Source organism: Lissotriton vulgaris, chromosome 12, assembly GCF_964263255.1.
Source record: "Lissotriton vulgaris chromosome 12, aLisVul1.2, whole genome shotgun sequence".
In the NCBI taxonomy this organism is placed as follows: Eukaryota; Metazoa; Chordata; class Amphibia; order Caudata; family Salamandridae; genus Lissotriton; species Lissotriton vulgaris.
The window spans coordinates 799589184-799609489 of NC_141700.1; the positions used below are offsets into that span (position 1 = coordinate 799589184).

The 20306-nt window shown below is 46.6% G+C and overlaps 1 protein-coding gene across 1 annotated transcript in view; it reads left to right on the forward strand.

Moving 5' to 3' along the window:
- Positions 1-20306, forward strand: part of CHRNE (cholinergic receptor nicotinic epsilon subunit) — an 85755-nt gene that overhangs the window by 19411 nt on the left and 46038 nt on the right. Inside the window, exons 3-5 of the mRNA XM_086946217.1 lie at positions 818-862; positions 13045-13154; positions 14523-14678. Of these exons, the coding sequence (XP_086802343.1) occupies positions 818-862; positions 13045-13154; positions 14523-14678 (311 nt within the window). The remainder of the gene's footprint in view (positions 1-817; positions 863-13044; positions 13155-14522; positions 14679-20306) is intronic.

Here is a 20306-nt window from a genome sequence, read left to right on the forward strand (position 1 = left end):
TGCAGGGCGGCTTTGCGCGGCTTCATTAATCGCGCAGATACCACTTTACGTGGTGCAAAAGTGACGCAGGGCTCTCATAAATCAACCCCTTAATGTCAGAAGGAGAAGACCTCACAGCTATAAGTCTGCATCATCTGTATACTGGGGACAGCAATGCTACTTATGGCAATATATTGCACTTCAGTTCCATACAGGCATTAACAGGGGAGGGAGGGGGGGGGCTGGATTTCACCCAGTTGGGGCTCGCGCAGTTACAAGCAGAGTGATGTTGGTCAAGTCAACTCGACAACTTAAGTTCAGCATCCTGGAAGTTTCAGGATGTCTACAAGAGCACACCACACCTCCTCTTGTGAGCGAGTGAGTGGAATGGACAACAGTGGCCCATGGTTGTCCATGTCAGACGTCACTAATGCCGTCAGTGAGCCAACAAGGCAGGCCCTCCCTCGGTCCAGCACCCACAAGATGCTGGGTGGCCTTCTTTCACATCTGAGCAGCAAATGCAGCTTCAAAGTTACCCCCAAAACTGTGTAAAGCCCAAATCCGCAAATCTGTGTGAGAATGAGAGCTTTGGGGTTGTTAAAATAACCAATGTCAAGACTTGCACAGAATAACAAACCAAAGAATGTTCAGTGTTGTGTTGCACAAGTGTGACTGTGTTGTACAGAACAAGAACCCATTGAAGGTGCAGTGTTGTGTTGCACGAGTGTGACATCGTTGTGCGGAATAAGAACTCAAAGAATGTGCAGTGTTGCGTTGCATGAGTGTGACCTCATGAGGCACCAAACCACAGCTGACGTCTATGCTTTCTCTTTCACAGAATGAAAAGGAGGAAACCTTGACGACCAACGTATGGATTGAAATTGTGAGTGTGAACATCCTCTTGATTGTGGGCTCAGGGGACAAGGAGAAGACAGCGATCGGCGACAGAACTCCCAAGAGTGTCGCTGGGATAAGAGGCGGGAATAGGGCAGCCGTGCGCGTCAGAGGGTGCTTAGATGTTTATTTATATTTAATTTGAAAAGTTTTATGTAGCGTGAACATGACCCATGCGGGTATCAGAGCGCTTTACACATGTTCAGAGAGCAGAGACATATGGAAACCAATACGGGTCCCAAGGAACGGCAGAGATCAGCACACAATATAGATACAAATGGATACAGAAGTACAAAACAACAACCCTTGGAAAAGCAATCACCAGAACAATAACAGCCAGCGGTAATTGCCGAATCAAGAGAGGTACAGGCAGAGGAGATCCTAGGATCTAGAGCACACATGTGTTCAGGAGTAGTACTTTCACTTCTTTCTTGAAAGAATCAGTTGAGGGATTCAGTCTGGTTTCAGGGGACAGGGAGTTCCAGATTCTCGGGCGATACCCGAGAAAGCTCAGTTGTAGGTTTTCTTTTGAGAGAATCTCTGTGGTTTCAGCAGTGAGGTGTGGGAGCATCTGAAGGATCTGTCGATGCCCGAGAGTTCCAGCTTCAGAGGGAGGTATCTCCGGGTATCGAAGTGTAGGGCTTTATGGGTCATGCATGTGATTTTTAATTGAATTCTTGCTTCTTAGGCGAGCCGGTACAGGGCTTTTAAGTCAGGGGTGATGTGGTTGTTTCTTTTTGATCATGTGATGAGTCTTGCAGCAGAGTTAAGGGAGGCCCTTAGAGGAGCCGTTGTGGATCTGGACAGGCCGCAGTGGGTTACACTTCCGAAGTCTAACCTAGGGATCACTAGGGCTTGCACTGCAGATTGGAAGTCATTGGGGGGAGGAAGGGTTTTAGTTTCCTCAAGATGCTCATATGATGGTTCGCTCCTCTGGAGGCGGCGCTGATGTGCTTCAGGATGTTATGGTTCTTGTCAGGAGTTATTCCTAGTGATCTCACTGAATCAATAACCTGGGGCAGGATGTTGAGGGCTGTCAGTTGTTTTAGCCATTCCTTGATGATGGCCAGGTGACTGGTCGGGTGGAGCGAAAAGCAGGAATTCGGGTTCGAGTGTGTTTACTTTGAGGTGGTTGTCTGCCAGCCAGGATTGTTTTTTTTAAGGGTTAAATTGAGGGATCGCATGTCTTCAGGAGAGGTGACCTTCAGGTATAGTTGGGGTGTCATCAATGTACTTGTGACAGTGGATGTTGGATGAACTCAGAATTTCGAATAGAGGCTCCGTGAACAAGTTGAAAAGAGTGGGTGAGAGGGAGGAGCCCTGCAGGGCTCACTGTGACCGGAGTGGTCTTAGGTAGGGTTTGCTTAACTTTGAATGTTTGAGGTGTGTTTTGGAAAAACGAGGTGAACCTGTTTAGGACAGACCCTGAAAAGCCCATTCTATTTAAGTCTAGCAAGTTGTTGTGCTTAACTGCATTGAATGCGGAAGATAGGTCAAGGAGGATTAGGAGGCAACAATATTAGTGCATCAACCACTATGAGTGTATTAACCAATCTTGCCTCGGTGCCTATTCTAATCACGAGCCCACGCTGCAACTCTGGGCAATAGCTTGCTTAGCCTCCACACCGGCCCCAACAGCGCTAACGATGCCTGGCTTCACCCTGGGGGTGCCCAGGAGTGGACACTTCACAGGGAAAGCCAGGATGGGTTCCACAGCGGTACGAGTATCAGCGCCAGGAAGCCGAATAGGCGACACCGCAAGGTGACCGTCAGGTGACAGTGTGCTCTATAAGTACCATGACATTTATATTTACATTTAGTGTGTGCCCCAGGCCGAAGCCAGATTGGAATTGGTCCAAAAGGCAGAATTGTTCAATGTCGTCACAGAGTTGGGTGTGGACACATTCTTCGAGGAGCTTTGCCAGAAGTGGAATGATGGAGATTGGGCGGAAGTTGTTTAGATCCGTATGATCTGCTGATGGTCTTTTTAGGATGGGGATACCTGTCCTGAATTTAAGCAGTCAGGTATAGTGCCTTGAAGTAGAGAGGCATTTATAATCTTGGCCCAGAGTGGGAGTATCAACGGTTTGATCTTATTGAAGAAATTGGAGGGAAGAGGGTTGTTGAAGTGGTTTGCTGGTTTCAGTGCTGCTAGAATTTTTAGGATGCAAAAACAACAGTTGATGGACAGAATGCAGAACAATGTCATACATTCACCCCAGTACAGAGATCTGGGCCTAAATCCATTGTTGTTTTGCTCACCATGCCTTTCCAGTTTGAACCTAGCCTTGATTCCAGTGGTATGGAGAGCACAGGACTCACGTCTGAGCATACCCGTCCCACTCGGGATGACAAATGCAAAAACAATAGTTGATGAACAGAATGCAGAACAATGTCATACGTTCACCCCAGTACAGACATCTGGGCCTAAATCCATTGTTTTTTTTTTTGCTCACCATGCCATTCCAGTTCAGACATGGCCATATGCAAATCAGCCTTGACCCTGTGCCTCATGGGAACTGTCCAGCCCGAACTGCCAAGCCATGTCTTTCCTGGACCAGAATCAAGCATCCTAGGACCGGTTTCTGGCTATCAGCCGTCTTCAGCCAGGATAGCTTGACTCCAGTGGTGTGGAGAGCATGGGACTCACGTCTGAGCATACCCATCCCACTCGGAGTGACAAATGCCCCCTTTGACATTGCAGAATTTTGAGGATGGCACATTCCTAAAAGGTTTTGAAAGAAGTCCATAAGGTGTTGTTTTATAGGGGGTGCCTAGGTAGAAATGAGGGTACACCCATCAGGGAGGGGGAGGTGGTGCAGTGAGCCAAGGGAGGACGATGCTCTGAAACCCTCTGCAAATCAATTCTCATGTTTTCTGTCTTCTCAAGGAAGAAGGAGGCAAATTCCTTGCAGTGTGGTGAAGGACTGGATCCAACTTGGGGAGGGTTGGGTAGGCCATTTGATTGTAGTTTAATGAGTTCAAATAGTTTTTGGGGTCAATTTTTAGCTTGGTCTAGTTGGTTCCTAAAGAAGCAAGCTCTCGCTCTTCTGTTACATTTGTAGTACGAGTTCCTCATTCTTCTCAAATGCTTGAGGTGTTTGAGGCACGGAGAGGATCGCCACCGTCATTTAGCTAGTCTCAGGTTACGTCTTTCTGTATTGAGACTACCATTGCACTATGGTTTGGAGTCCTTGGTGGACCATCTTTTTAGTTGTAGTGTTGCAATAGAGTCTAGAATATTCTTCCTGGAGCTAGTGTAGTGGTTTGTAAGATCCTGGACGTCTGACATGTCTCCGGGAGAAGGCAGGATGTTGCCACTGAAAGATTTTAATTAATCAATGATAATGTTTCTGATGCTCCTTTTCCAAATTTTGGTTTTCTTTGGTTGAGCTATGTTTCTTCTAACTGCTTCATGGGAGAGGAATGTGATGCATTGGTGGTCAGACCAGTCACAGAGGAGGATAGATTCAAGTTGAATGGAGTTGGCGATGATGAGATCTAAGGTCGATCCCTTGTTCTGTGTGGGCTGTTGCAGATTTAGATTAGACTGAGGTCCGAAAGGAATGTTTTAAAGCTGTTGACTGCCGAGTCATTCAGATCATTCCAGTGGAGGTTGAAGTCTCCGTGGAAGATTTGGGTACCGTGTTTTCCCGTGTTTGTTGCGATGATTTCAATAATCTGTTCAATATAAGAAAGTTTGTCTCCTGGAGGGTGGTAGATCATGTGCAGTTTGCAAACTGGCCTGTTACATGCAATATCAATGCATAGGTATTCGCATGAGTTCAGAATAGATTAGCTCTTATGGTGTATGCAGGCAACACCCCCACCTGGTCTGCCAGATCTGACTAATCTAGTGATGCCATTGGTTAGGAGGAGCTAGTATGGTGAAGGTCTTTAGGGCAAGTGATGTCACTTCTGTAGTTGGTAATGCCACATCGCCCTATAAATGAAAGCAAGACCCTGGCACTGCCTTGCTTGACAGGGGGAGATGTCAGTAAAACTCCAGTGTCAGCGGTAAAAGGCTTTAGAGGCAGGAGGTGGTTGCAACCCACTTATTGTTGTAAACAGAGGGAACATGTGGACAAAGAATAGTTACTAACCTTCAGAAACCATATTTCTGCTGGCCACTCTGTCTACCTTCAGACTCCTCCCCTTTGCAATTTCTCAGGCTTCAGACTGGATCCGCGCAAGGAGGGAGGTCTGGCTCCATGTCGGCGCCAGAAACAACCCTATCATGATGTCACTGGAGTCATAAAGTGCCCACCTTGGTGACCGGATATCACCAGTGAACGTAGTTGAGTCTTTGAATAAAAGGCTCTAGTGCTGATGTCCTTAGACAATGAACTCCAGGGTTTTACAGTGAGAATCTTTTCTAAATTCACATGCAGTGCATTATTCCGCCATCTAGTGGTTGGATCCAGAATTGTCTCTTTTAGTCTTTTTTTCCATATTTGTTAGGCGCGGGTGTTGTCGAGTGGTTGACCATTTGGTGCTAAGTTCATCCTTGCATGACGTCAGACACATACCCTGGAAACTCTTCAACATAATCGCCATCTTCAAATTATTTTTTCCACCATGGGGTCTAGAAGTACAGGAGAGAGCTCTAGAGTCAGTCGAGAAAAAAAACTTCGCCTAATTACTGAGGAGAGAGCCAATCATATCACACCTCTCAAAGGACATCAAAGGAGGAAGAAAGCACCAGAAAACATCATCAAAATGCAGTTGAAAGGGAAAGATCAACAGCTGAGACAACCACATGAGTTGGAGAATGAGTGAGGGCGAGGGAGCATATCCAGTTTAGGTCTTGCCTCAATTATCACCACAAGTACACCCAGAAGGACAGCCACAACATCTGCAGCCCCTCTGCCTCCTGAAGGACCACAGGTCAGAGTGATGCACTGCTTCTGCAGAGTTCCAACACCCTTAGGGCAAGGGAGAAGCGGAGGTGGGTGTGCTGCACCATGGCCTTGTCACAGAGGAAACAGGAATCTTGAAGAGACTTAGGTGTGTTGAGCAATGATGAGGAGACACAAATGGATGCCGAGGTGGCCTAGAAATTAATCCAGACATCGAGGAGCAAGCCACCTCCTTTTGGGTCTGTGAGTGGGTGTTTGAGTGGTGTTGTGAATGTGTGAGTGACTGTTTGGATGTGTGAGTGGTTGTGTGGGTCTGTGAGAGTATAAGAGAGCGTCAGAATGGGCAAAGACGATTTTGATAGACATTCAGATCAAGAAACGCAAGGTAACTCCTTCAGGGTGCACAGCGGCTGAGGAGAACATGTCGGATTCAAGACACGCAAAATTGGCATCTGTGCAAAACCTTCACCACTTGAAGGCAGGCAGAAGCCACAAGAGCCCCAAAGATCCAAGGCAAGGGATACTGCTTGAGGCCGAACCTATGAACCAGCCTCAACCCTGAAAGGGGATCAAGAGTGTGGGAGGGTCAAGACTTCTCCAGGGAAAGATGGCTCAGTGTGGAAGACAAGAACCAAAGCCATCAATGTCACTCAGAAAACTCTCAATGCAAAGAGAAACAAACGGCACCTCGAGGCTGAAATGGAAGGCGCTATTCACAGAAAATTAGAGTTTGATGACTCTCTAAAGAGATGCACATTTGCTCTGCAGCCTCAAAACAAAAAGAACCAGAAAAGGAGGTTACAGAACTGCAACCACCAATCACTGCAGAACCACAGGAGGAGGGTGAGCAAGAAGTGCTCCATTCCAAAGAGAGGGGATGTTTCAGGCATCATCCATCCCAGAGAGGAGATTCTGAGGAAGAGCGGCAGGACCTGTGTGGAGACCGACCGGAAGAAGGGGTAGACCCTTATCCACCCAGGCCATGCCCTCCAGATGACGTTACTGCTTACAATACAGCAGCAGACACCTATGGTGTCAACTGGAAGAGGAAAAGGCAGAGCAATGTTTTCTGCTGGAGACATTATCGCCTCCCAGAAGAAGAATGTGTTCTTCTTAATGCTGCCCAGCATCTTGGACCTGGATAGAGAGGCTTTTAAGGAACCAGCTGCTGCAAAAGCCACTGCCTCAAGGGTAGAGAAGTGCAGATTCTCTCGGAGGAACCCACCCCCCTTAGATCGAGGGAAACCGCGAAGCAGACTCTCTCATTGAGGCCACAGCTCGCGAGAGGGACAGTACTCCCACCTCGACAGACAGGTCCACCATCTGACGAGGAGACTAAGGGTGTGATTTATATTTTGGCAGATGAGTTACTCCATCTCAACGGTGACGGATAACTGATCCGCTGAAGTATATATCCCATAGGATACAATGGAATTTATATATCGGCCACCAGGATATCCATCAACCTTGTGACGGAGTAACCTGTCGGCCGAGACCTAAATCAGGCCCTGAGTGAGTGGACAATGTAGAGAGGTAAATGGAAAGGTTGACTGCAGGACTGTGGTGTAAAGCGAACTCCGATGCACTGCTGAACAGATATGCCCTCCAGCACTGGGACGGCATCAAAGGCGTAACACAGCACCTACCTGAAGAAGCCAGACGACTACTAGCACCTGCCTGAAATCGGCACTGGACGCTCCAGATCTGACCAGCACAGACCAAAAGAACTCCCACAAGAGGAAGGATGTAGCCATCTGCAACACACACTACTTATGCACAACAGCGCGCTTCCACGCCAGCATCGTCACAATTGCAATACCGTTCACCCTCAAGGCATGCCCTTCGAGGAACAAGTAGAGGCGGTACCCCAAGAGGAGGACTGCTCCCCATCAAAAAAGATATCCTTCCACACAAGTCACTAGTGGGAGGAAGAGTCTGAGAATGTGGACAGGAATGAGGAAACATCACGTCTGACAAATTGTTATTAAACTTCATCCAACATGTTTATTGCATAGAACTGCAATGCACACCTCACACCAGAGGACCACGAGAAAAGAACACCAGCAAGTGAGAAGAGATTTGTATTCCACAAGAAGCGAACAACCCTATAAGCAAAATGGCAACAGAACTGGAACAACTGAAGGAAAGACACCATCGATCTGCCTCGGTACCGAAGCCCGACAAGACCCTCAGCCCCATTCTAGATCTTTGGGCACTCAACAGGTCAATCAAAACACAACGTTCAAGATGACACCACTACAGGAGGCCATTCCACTAACACAAAGAGGAGACTGCCTGGCTGCTACAGACCTCAAGGATGTGCTTACACATTCCAAGGAAGACACCACGCCAATAATGCCGCGGATCCATAGTAGGCGCAGTACACTACCAATTTAAGTGTTACCTTTTGCAAAAATGTCTGCACCTGGAGTTTATGAAATGTGTAGTTGTTGTGGTATGCAACTCATACGAAGAGTATCCGTACTAGGCCTGGGTAGAATTTCAATTGCGCCGGAGCAATCTGAGTAATTTTGCTAAACATGCATTATAGAAACTTATGCAATTACACCCGTTTAGGTAACTTAGAGTAATTTGGAGCAAAAACGCCCACTCAAGAGCACAGGACAGAGTGTGAGCAGCTGCTGTTCCTGTTTTGTTGCATTTAGCACTATTTTCTTAGTGCAAATGCACCCTTGTGTTAATTTTAGACACAAGGGGCGATTTAAGGTTAGAAATAGCGCTAGCTGCAGGGTTGCGCGGCTCGTGTAATTCAGTGTCATTTTGCTGTAATTTCCTGGTCTTATTCTGCAGTAAATTACACGAGTTACACCTGCCCCTAATCCCTACCTGGACATTTGGCTAGTAAAAGCAAAGAGGTTCAAACAGTGCAAAGGCAACATAAGCACAGTAATGAAAACACTCCATACTGGGGCACCCCATCAACTATGAGAAATCACAAGCAAAACTGGAAAGAGTGAAGAACTCTGGGGCATATTATCAAGAAATGGAGTTAACATTATCGCCACTTTAGCGGCAGAAAACTGCCGCTTACAGAGGTGATAATGGCCTTGATAATACGCCCTTGTGAATTCCCATAGAAGCCCATGTCCTTGTGTGAACATGGGCTTCGATGAGAGTATCCATGTCATATTATCAAGCCCATTATCGCCGCTTTAATGGCATTTTTTTGCAGCTAAAGCGGCGATAATGTTAACGCCGTGCTTGATAATATGCCCCTCTCTGCGGCAGTTGTAAACTCAGAAAGGATGAAGCCCTTCCAGCGCCAAAGAGAGTCCAAGCAATAGCAGACCAAGCTCACCTTCCCCTGAAGGATTAACGTCCGACAGTGAGGGCGGTGGGAAAGATACTGGGCATGCTGGTTTCCTCCAGTCCCTTAGTACCCCTGCTGCAGGGATTCTGGTCTGGAACAGAACTGTGCTTGGGACCACAGAACATCGGCATATAAGGATTGAGCCCCCATACCACCTCAGTATCTATGAGTCAGAGTCCGACTAGCTATAGGGCCTCATCAATCCTCCTAACCTTACCAGAGAGACAAGTGACTTGGCACCCCAGAACACAACACTCTCAGGGATCGCGGTAACAGGACACACCCTTTCGTTCTCTCACTCATACTAGTCCACAATAAGATAAACAAGAGGCACGAAGTATGTATGATGTTTATTTAAACTAAGATGCAGTATTTACACCAAAATTACAAAACAAATGCATACGAAAAATATTGCTATCATGGTTAACAGACTATGGGCCAGATGTAGGTGGCCATTTACCGGCCGGTAACGGTCGATTTCGGCCGTTACCGACCGGTAAATGGGTTTTTGGGATGTAGGGGGCTAATTTTACCAAATCGGTAAATTTACCGAATCGGTAAAATACTGATACTGTATTTTTACCGATTCGGTAACTTCTAGATGTAGGTGGGACTCTTCTGAGTCCCAAAGGCCTTTCAGATTCGGTATTTTACCACCCAATCCAATTGGGTGGTAAAATACCGAATCCAGGTGTGCATGCACATGTGTGCATGCACACCTATGCCATGTGACAGACAGACATGCCCTTAGGGCATGTCTGTGTGCCACATGGCATACATGCCTGTATTTGGGGTGCTAGAGGGTGTCAAAGTTACACCCCCTGCACCCTTGCTGGAATCGGTATTTACCGATTCGGTAATGCCCATTGATTCCTATGGGCTTCAATGCCCATAGGAATCAATGGGCATTACCGAATCAGTATTTACAGAATCGGTAAATCCCGAATCTTAAAGATTCGGTATTTACCGATTCTGTAATACCTACATCCCCCCACCCCTCTATTTTACCACTTCTTAAATACCGAATCGGTAAAATTCGGTATTTAAGAAGTGGTAAAATAAAATTACCTACATCTAGGCCTAGATGCCATGAAAAGCCATGTCATGTTATAAGACAGAGTAGCCTAACCCCCCCCCCCTCCTAGTGAAGCTGAGAGATTATATATCAACTATCTTTTAGATTATTGGCGGATCCTATACCTTAGCATACATAGATGGATGCTCTCCATCTGAGCTGATGCAGCAGTCTTGTCTCCGGACCTTCGCTCAGTGTCTTCCTAAAACTCCTGTCCTCAGCTATAAAGTTCAATTCAACAAGGGTCCTCATAGGCAGCGGACTCGCAAAGAAACGTCAGTTCGGGGGTTCAAAAACGGCACCCACCAAGGTGCCTCATTGCTATTTGATTAACAATGACGATGACATATGCTCGCCCTCAAACATATGGGGACCCGTTGAATTGAAGTTCAATATTTATACTTGAAAATTACAAATTATGATGATCCGCGGCATGCTTTTCTTCTTAAGACAAATATTGTGAAAGTCAAAATGTATCCCCTGATGAAGCTCACATGTAGTGAACAAAACGCGTTGGCTGTTTTGTTCCATTTCCAAGACAAATAAAGATTTCCTTGGACGTCATATGAAAAGATTGGACTGACTTTTGTGGAATACTGATTTTGCAGTGCACTTCACATCTATACGTTGAACTTTTCTGATCCTTTGGGATGGTACCTTTTGAAACAGCAGGCGCAGTGGATGTACACGCAACGTTGCCTTCTATGCTAGAGATTTTGATGACTTTGGGAATAAGGAGGGAGGTGCGAATCTTGTACTGGCTCGCTGTTGCAATGTTTTGCATGATGCCAACACCTTTGCACATGTCTAAGAACTTCTCACTTTCTATAAAGAGACAAAATACTCTAAAAGCAGGCAGAGGACAAAAAATAGAAGAGGCATAAACGGGAACGGTCATGGCGTTCACAACTCCACCTTTCTTCCAACAAATCAAATCACGGGATGAAAAGGTCTCACACACCCTATATGTGAGACGGGCAATTATTTACCACCTACAAATGACAAAAACAATCAGAAAAGGAGAACACGTCTTCATATCCTTGCTTGAGGGAAGCAAGGGTGCCCCGTCCTTAACGGGGACTATTGTCAGGTGGATAGTGCAAACCATTCAGCACCGCCACAAAAAAAGCAGAAGTAGCACTCATAGACCACAGGGGGTCACTCAACAAGGAAAAAGGGAAACCCATGCCTAATTAGGAATTATGGTCTTACAGGATTTCTGCAAGACAGCCACATGGCCATCAGTACAAACATTCTTAAAACATTACTGCGTGTATGTGCAAGCCGTAGGGAGACGCAGGTGGGACAAAGTGCTGAAATATGTTTTTGCAAGTACACACTGAAGCTAACTCATCCTCCAGACAGAAGATACCGCTAGGAAATCAATGCACATCACGCAGATCCTGAAGCTTCACACCGCAAAACGAGGATTACTTACAGACAGAAGTAGTTTTGCAGCTTTAAAAATTTTCTGAATTCACATGGGACTCACCCACCTTTTCCAAGGTGAGGTGAATTTGTAAAGAAAATTTTACAACTGAGGACAAAAAGAGGAAAACAAACCAAAGATGATAAAAGATTCTGAAGATGGCGACCACGTCAAAGGGTTTTTGGGGGTAACGCCTGATGTCGCGTAAGGAGGGACGTAGCACCTGAAGGGTCAACAACTTGTCAATGAATGCTAAAAAAAACCTGGAAAACAGACTAGAAGATTCCTTTCCAGGCCCAGCCACTAGACTGCTAAATAATGCACAGCATGTGAATCCAGAAACATCTTCAGCTGCAGAACATGACTAAGTAAGAAGTAAGTACCATTTTTGTTAGAGCTCCTTGGATGGGGAGTTGGAGCTTTGGAGCATTTTTGGTGAAGGAGTCCGCTCTTTTGTCAGCGTTTCTTGAAGGTCCTGAGTGTGTGCCCTCTGTTTCTGGAAAGAGTAAGGGCAGAGGGGAGTCTCAGCTCGGATGCATCAGCTCTTTACGGCAGGTGCTGTAAGGCCTGTGCCTTCACCATTACTGAGTTATGTGTTTCTTGCCATGCCAAGCACTTTTCTACCTGTAATTTATAAGCACTATGAACCACATCTACCATAATACAATGGGAGAGCTGGTTCTTACGCGCTGGCAGTGAGCTGTCGCTCCCGCCTGATTGTGAGGCTCTTGGAGGAGTCTTCTGGTGGATGAGGCATGGGATGAATCTGCCTGCTTTTGAAGGGTACCACCAGTGGCATTTGAAGCACCCCCAAGCCTATGTGCTACTTTCTGCTGAAGAAGGTCAAGAACACAGAAACATGTACCCCAGAAAGTCAAGCACTAACTATGGCCACACTGGCTTCAAACACTTTTATACTTGTAACCCCAAAACTCTCTAAATGGTGCCTTCCAAGATGTAATGACAGATTTGGAACTGCCTTGCTGGCAGTCTAGCCTCCCCCAACCCATTCATAGAGTTTCTTGTGATTAGTAAAACAAGTGTGGGGACCATCTCAAAGGGGAGTCCTATTCTTCAAAACATTTTGTCTTAAAATATAGGAGTTGGTTCCAGTTCTATAAGGGATAGGACTGTTGGTGTCACTTCTGGTAACACACTAGAACAGGTGTTTAGTGTCTTACCATGCCAAGTATTATCTTTGGGCAAAGCTGCCAGAGGCAAGAATGATTAGCCAGGGTACCACGTCCTACTCTCCACCCAGCTCATGTCTCCATCCCTTGAGGTGGTTCTGAGCTCACGTGGTTTACTTACAAAAGCACTGGAGTCAATTCTTACAATATTTATCCGGCATGGGTCACCATCCTGTGATCCCGCGGTGCAGAAGGCGGTATTCCTAAGGTGTGTTACTTTGGTGATAGAGAAATGGAGGACTGTCTTTACTGCCAGTAACTACTTTTGTATTTCTGAGTTTCTTTAGCAGTGGATGGACTATCGTTTGGCCTGGAATTCATCGGAGTACCATGGCGTGGAAGTAATTAGAGTTCCCTCTGACATGTTGTGGCTACCAGATATCGTCCTGGAGAACAAGTGAGCAGCCGTGTGGTACTGCGTATACACCCAGGCATGCACTATACACATGTTGATTCAATATACGTATCTTTAATCACTTTTGAGGCTATTCACAAAGACAGCTTATACCTGTTATTAATTTATACAAACAATTAACTCTTACAACTACTTTGGCTATTCACAAAATCAGAGTGCAAAGTTCCTCAAAAATGTAGACTTGCACATCTCCAGCCCAGAAACAGGGGGGTGGAGACAAATTTATGAGTGTAAGTTACTACTGGCAAAAAATAAACAGGAGTAAACCAAGCACCACACACCAACCATGCTACCGCAACACCCTCCTATAGAAAAGTATTGAGTCAGGGACGTAAAATAAAACACCGTAGGAAATAATGTTACTTCAAATTAATTATGTAAAATAGTTACAAATATAACTATATACAATTCAATATTAAAAAATAAACATTATTTAATTCTAAAACATTGTAACAACTTTCTATAAAATAATAAATTATTAATTTTCATTAAAGTATGATCAAATTACTTTTAATGAATTCTACATATTGCTTTTAATAAATTTAATGGATAATAAAAGAATTTTTTTACTTTAGGTGGGAATATTTTTTTAATTTAAACTTCAGAAAAGTAATTTTTGGTTATCTAATTAATTTAATTTCACAGTATTTCTTATGGGCTTGTAGTTTAAGACCATTTCTTTCTATGAAAGCGTTTTGCAGTGCCAGTGGTTGGCCATGTGTGGTGCTGAACTATTGTTTTGGGTCTCTTTTTGGATACAGTAACTTTACATGTGCAGTGGGTGAATAACAATGGTTTTACTCGTTTGTGGGTGGACTCATGCCCCTACCCGAAACCCTCCTTAAACTCCTACTTACTCCTGTCTAAACACCTCCTTTTAAGGAGTAAGTACGCCTCTTTTTCCAGCCTCTTCCCCTGGTCCCTCACACATTTACTACTAAAAAGTAACTTTACGTGTGTGAGCATCTGCCTGTTGACCTAAAATAAGCATGACATGGGTTTTAGCCATGAGGAGAACTTCTCTATTACTTACTCCTGTGGATGTTTGGTGTGTCATGCTGCCTCCTACAGAGAGCTTGTTTTTCCATGCATGAGGAATGGTTTTACATCTCAAAGGCACACTGAATCATTAACATTCTTTATCTTATAGATTTAATTAAAAAAAGCAACTTCATGTTTCTGTTTATTTCTACTACTGCAGGCTTTTATTTTTTAAACAAAAATATATGCACTGCTCGAAATGCAACCTAGAGCTTTTGGCTTTGCCTGTGCTTGTTTTGGATTTTAATCATCATATTCACAGCACATTCCTTCAGCCAAATCTTCTCCTCTTCTCCACATCTCTCTCAGCATCGACGGGAATTTTGGAGTGGCCTACTATGCCAACGTGCTGGTCTCCAACACCGGCTCCATGTACTGGCTCCCGCCCGCTATCTACCGGAGTACCTGCAGCATCGTGGTGACGTACTTCCCTTTCGACTGGCAGAACTGCTCCCTGTCCTTCAGGTAAGGCTGGCACTGTCTCAAAGCTGCTCTTGTAGCATTTACTTCCAGACACACTGGCTAACTCCTTCATTCCTGTTTCTCATGAGCACCTTTGCCAAGGCAGTGGACAGCTCAGGCCCTTAGCTAATTCTTCTTTCTGATTGGTCTAGTATACTTCAACGATGAAGATTTTGGTAATCATGGTTAGTGTTAGATCTGCTTTCTGTGCACACTTGATGCAGTCAGGGCCCAGGTTCTTCGGTAATCATCGTTAGCGGTCAGCCTGATCTCTTAGGGTGCATGAAAGAGCGAGAGAGAAGTTCTTTGCCAATCATTGTGAGTAGTCAGCCTGATCTCTTAGGGCGCTTGAGGAAACAGGAAAGAGAAGCTCTTTGGTAAACATTGTTGGTGGTCAGCGGCTCTCTAAGGGTGCCTGAGAAAGTGGGAAAGAGAAGCTCATTAACAATCATCGTTAGTGGTCAGCCTGATCTCTTAGGGTGCTTGAGGAAGCGTGAAAGAGAAGTTCTTTGGCAATCATCGTTAGCGGTCAGCCTGATCTTTAAGTAACCCTGGGCGTAGTTTGCGTGGTAGCCCTAAGCGTAGCTACGCAAAGTGCACTTCGCACTACGCATGCTACGCGTATCTACGCGAACTGTGTAGTGCAGTAGGGAAAATGTTGTTCAGACTGATTACACAGCACCGAATGCTTGTCTGCATTGTGTAATCATTGCAAACGGCATCTTGCACAGTACAAGCAGTCGTTTTCTGCCGCTCGAGTAGATTTGTACTCGAGCAGCAGCTTTCTCAACACGGACTGGTAGTCTCTCATCGCAAGCGGTCGCGAGCATACGCGACCACTTGCAATGAGAAACCTGACCTCCCTGCGTTGAGAATCTCGCTGATAGGTTTATTTCCCAGGCTTGAGATCGGCAATTTGATGTTGCTGATCGCGAACGAGGAAAAAGTCTTGCCGGGATGTTGATTTTGCTCGCTCGCGGTCGCCAACTTGATGTTGAGGACTGCGAGCAAGCAAAAAATGCCCGCTACACTAAACAACGCATTTTTGCACTGTGCCACGGTCAATTTGTGTAGTTGTACAAACTATGCACGCTCCGCGAGCGTAGCTTAGTACTACACCCAGGGTTATCTTTAAGGTTGCCTGAGGAAGTGGCAAAGAGAAGCTCTTTGACAATCATCGTTAGAGGACAGCCTGATCTCTCGGGTAATTGAGGAAGCATGAAAGAGAAGCTCGTTGGAAATCATCGTTAGTTTCAGCCTGATCTCTTAGGGTGCCTGAGGAAGCAGGAAAGAGAAGCTCTTTTGCAATCATCATTAGTGGTCAGCCTGATATCTTAGTGTGCTTGAGGAAGCATGAAAGAGAAGCTCGTTGGAAATCATCGTTAGTTTCAGCCTGATCTCTTAGTGTGCTTGAGGAAGCAGGAAAGAGAAGCTCTTTTGCAATCATCATTAGCGGTCAGCTTGATATCTAAGGGTGCCTGAGGAAGCGGGAAAAAGAAGCTCTTTGGGAATCATCGTTAGCGGTCATCCTGATCTTTAAGGGTGCCTGAGGAAGTGGGAAAGAGAAACTCTTTGGCAATCCTCGTTAGCGGTAAACCTGATCTCTAAGGTTGCCTGAGGAAGCGGGAAAGAGAAGCTCTTTGGCAATCATTGTTAGTGGTCAGCCTGATCTCTTAGGGTGCTTGCAGATGTAGGAAAGAGAAGGTCTTTGGCAATCATCGCTTGGGGTCGGTCAGCCTGATCTCATAGGGTGCCTGAGGAAGTGGGAAAGAGAAACTCTTTGGCAATCATCGTTAGAGGTCAGACTAATCTCTGAGGGTGCTTGAGGAGGCAGTGGTATTTTGATAGAGAATAGAGGTATCGGCGTGGGTCAGGTTGTCGACTAGTAAGTTGGACAGCATGTGGTATATACATATGCCCAAATAGAGGTACGTGGCGGGCTGCCACTGCAGAGTGGCACCACCAATTCGCTGAGTGGGATCCGGATTGGTAACCAAGAACGGAAAGAGATAGGACTTGGCCCAGTTGACCCCCATACCAAAGACTAATGCAAACTGATGTAAAGCGTGCCCTATGGTAGCCAGGACAGAGTCAACATTGCAGAGATATAAAAGCATGTCAGTCGCAGATAATGACACCGCGTGCTAGCCGTCGCCTAATGGAATCCCCCACTGGCCTCCCTGCACATGAAGCACATGCGGCAGTGGTTCCATTGCCAGAGAGAGCAGAAGCGGACACAGTGGGCAGCCTTGGTGGGTGACCCTGTGTTTAGGCATCAGGTCCGAAATGAGCCGCCAAGCCTTGACCCTGACTCTGGGGCCAGCGTACAATAGCTTGACGAGGCAAAGAAAACAGGTGCCTAGGCCGAAACTGGTGAGCACCTTGACCAGGTAACCCCACTCCAGGGGGTCAAAAGCCTTCCGCAGGTCAAGTCCCATGCATCCCGGCAAGGACACTGTGTCGGAGCATATTCAAGCACGTTAAGAAACGCAGCAGGTTAAGGGAGGTGCTCTTGGTGTGGGCTAACCCATTTTGGTTAGGTTGTACCAATTGTGGCACTATAGGGGCCAGCTGGTCAGCGAGTATCTTGGCCAGTATTTTGTAGTCAGTATTTAGTAGGGCCAATGATCAATAGGACACTAAGTGCCTGATTATGAGTTAGGCGGTGTGGCAGAAGGCTGCCAAGCCAGTGCCCCGCTGCCACTCCACCAAACCCTCACTGGGACACCTGCCAGATTCTGACTGGAATCCAGGTTGGGCGGTCCTGCTTTGGCGGCACCACGACAGTGCCGTGCTAAGGCTCATATAGGATCCTTGGCAAGGCATTAGCTTGGGACCAAAAAAGCTCGTCCCTGCATGGCATAGATTGTCAAGTCCATGCCGTGCAGGAACTGGGGGTGCATGCAGACAGGAGGGCACAGCATATGGCCCCCTGCATGCATCCCCATTACCCCAGTGAAACCTGATCTGTTCTAACTTTTTCAATGAACGAAAATGAATTAATCAGCATTTTATTTGTAAATAAACATTTTTAAATCAAAATGGAGCAGCAAAGAATACATCTACCAGAATGCTATTGGGTCATGGCCAAAGGGATCCTACCAACACACATATGAAGTGTTCTATGGTGCTTTGTATGTCTGCTGCCACAATCAGTCCTTAGAGCATTAGCAAATCTGACTCATATTTCTCAGAAGTTTATTCAAGTTTAGCAGAAATTTGCCAGTGCAAAAGGAGACTCATTCTCTTGTGTGAAAACCACACAATGCTACTAATACATATATAAATGAGTGCAGAATGCTAACATTGTTATATTCTCATGATCACAGGTTGAGGCAGCAGGAGTTGTTTAAGTTCAAGTTCTGGTTTATTCTTAACAGAATCAGCGTCTGCTCGCAGCTGCTGTGGAAAAAGGTAGGGCTATGACCTTTTTCAAGATTGCCCGGCGCTAACCGCCCTTGTACCATTCAAATTACCAAGCAATGAGGCAGGCGCCGGAGACCAGAAGGCAGGAAACAGAAGTTTTATTCCGACGGAGCAGAACACATCAGATCAGACAACAAGGTATCGTCTCGAGGTGCTCTAACAGCCTCTCTGAGGCCTGGCCTCTTATACACCGGTTTATGGCATGTGACCTTTCTTTATTACAATCATAACATTGTGAAGTAAGGAAAAAGACATCCCCATAATCCTCGTGTCAATCCCACCCCCGTATACCTTCACAATAGAGGTCCTCAACCTGCTGATAAGAGGAGGGGGTCATCACGCAGCTGAGTGTTTCGCCAAGTCTTAGGATGTGTGCGCCTGATCATATCCCAGGGGGTGGGGAGGCCCTGATCAACAGTGTGTCCTTTGAAGAGGGGCGATTCCATACAATGAGGGGCAGTAAATGGTATCTCCCGGCTTAGGCAATGGCGTCGGACCTGTGTGGACAGTCGGACATGGGGTAAGAGGTCATCAAAGGAGTGGTATTCATGCCGCGTGGACAATTGAGCGCGGAGGGAAGGTTTATCATAGAGGGGCATTCATGGGAGGAGAGGAGGTGCTGGTCAGGCGCTGGCGTGACTCCCAAGGACAGGGTCATGCAGAAGGGTTATGCTCATGAGGGGGAGGGAGGGGGAGCCAGGGTGCGCGGAGGATGCTTGCTGGGTCAGAGGGGCGCGCTGGCGATTGATCGCGGACAGGGAGACCATGATACCTAAAATGGCTGCCGTGCACGTCGTACGTGGGTGACAAGCTGGCGCAGATGATGTTTAGATCGCAAACTAAAATTCCACAGTCCTCCCTTTTAACATGTCTCGCCAACTTGTCAGTTTGGATTTATCCCCATAAGGCCACGTATCTCTACTTCATAGAGGGGACTCATGTGCTCATTTCGGAAGTCCAAAGTCTTTGGGCACATACAGTTAGAAACAAGGCCGCACAAAGATGGCAGACATTGGATACCTAAGCAACACCCACATAATATCACAACAGGTATCAGTATGAAGGAAAACAACCTCCAACCCCAGTTCCTCAAAGTGTCCCAAAACCAGCTCCCAAGCGACCATCCTTTATGCTCTTGGTGAACCTCCGAGGAAAGTCTGTGGAGGTGTTCAATGGCTTTGTAGACTGAAGGCGAGTTATCTGGTACGTATGTGCAGCAGCTGGATCCGATGATGCGGCATGCTCCTCCTCGGTCGGCTAGGACCACGTCTAGGACAAGGCGGTTTTGAAGGGTCACAAGACGGACCGCCTGAAGCTCCGCCGTGTTGTTAGCGAGGATGCCAGCCGTGATGTTGATCGTTGTTTCTACTGCCTGGGTCAGGTGTCGGATAGCGCGGCTGTTTGCCATGGGGCCCCACAGAGGAACAAGTCCCTTAGCTGCATCTAGGAACTGTGCTCCGGTGGAGTTGGCTTGTCCAATGTCATCTGCACGCCTCTGCCGGTGATGGTTGGCAGGGGCTATATATGTGGGTGGAAGAACGAAGGCAATATAACAGTACCCTTCCAACCTTTCGGGAGCCAGGTGTAAGCTTTGGTGCCGCACACAAAGTACATATTTGGAGAAGCAACAAAGGAAGGGGAATCAACTGAGTTCAGTGTTCTGGTGATTCGGCAGGAACTGCGACCCCCCAGCTGTGTTCCCTGGCCTTCGAGACACACAAGACCTGTGACATTAATAACAGACAGAGCCACAGTCAGAGTGGCGGTGGTTTGTTTCTGCAGATGAGAGAAGGTGGATCTAGCTGGATTGTGGAGTACCTGTACTTCAACACGTTCTTTGGCTGGAATGTCTTTAAGGAAGGTGGCGCCTGTGAGCGCAGGACACAAGGCAGCAGAGGTCTTTTCGGTTTTGTTCAGCCAGAAACCAGAGTAGAAGTGCGACACTGTCTGGCTGGAGGTGGCGTTGTCCTTGTGGCTCTCTTGCATGAGGATCAACCAGGCGAGGCAAGAGCCGTGAACTGAGAAAGGAGAAGGGATGAAGGGGATGGAGTGTCCAGTGGCATGCAGGAGCAACCCGCAGATCCAGCAGTTCGTGGCATTTGCAGCAAGGTTGTGTTGGTGCAACAGTTGCACGAAGGAATTGTTCCAGAATTCCCTGCGCCTTTCTCGCAGCTGAGGCGACAGAGGGATTAGGTGATGCTCTTT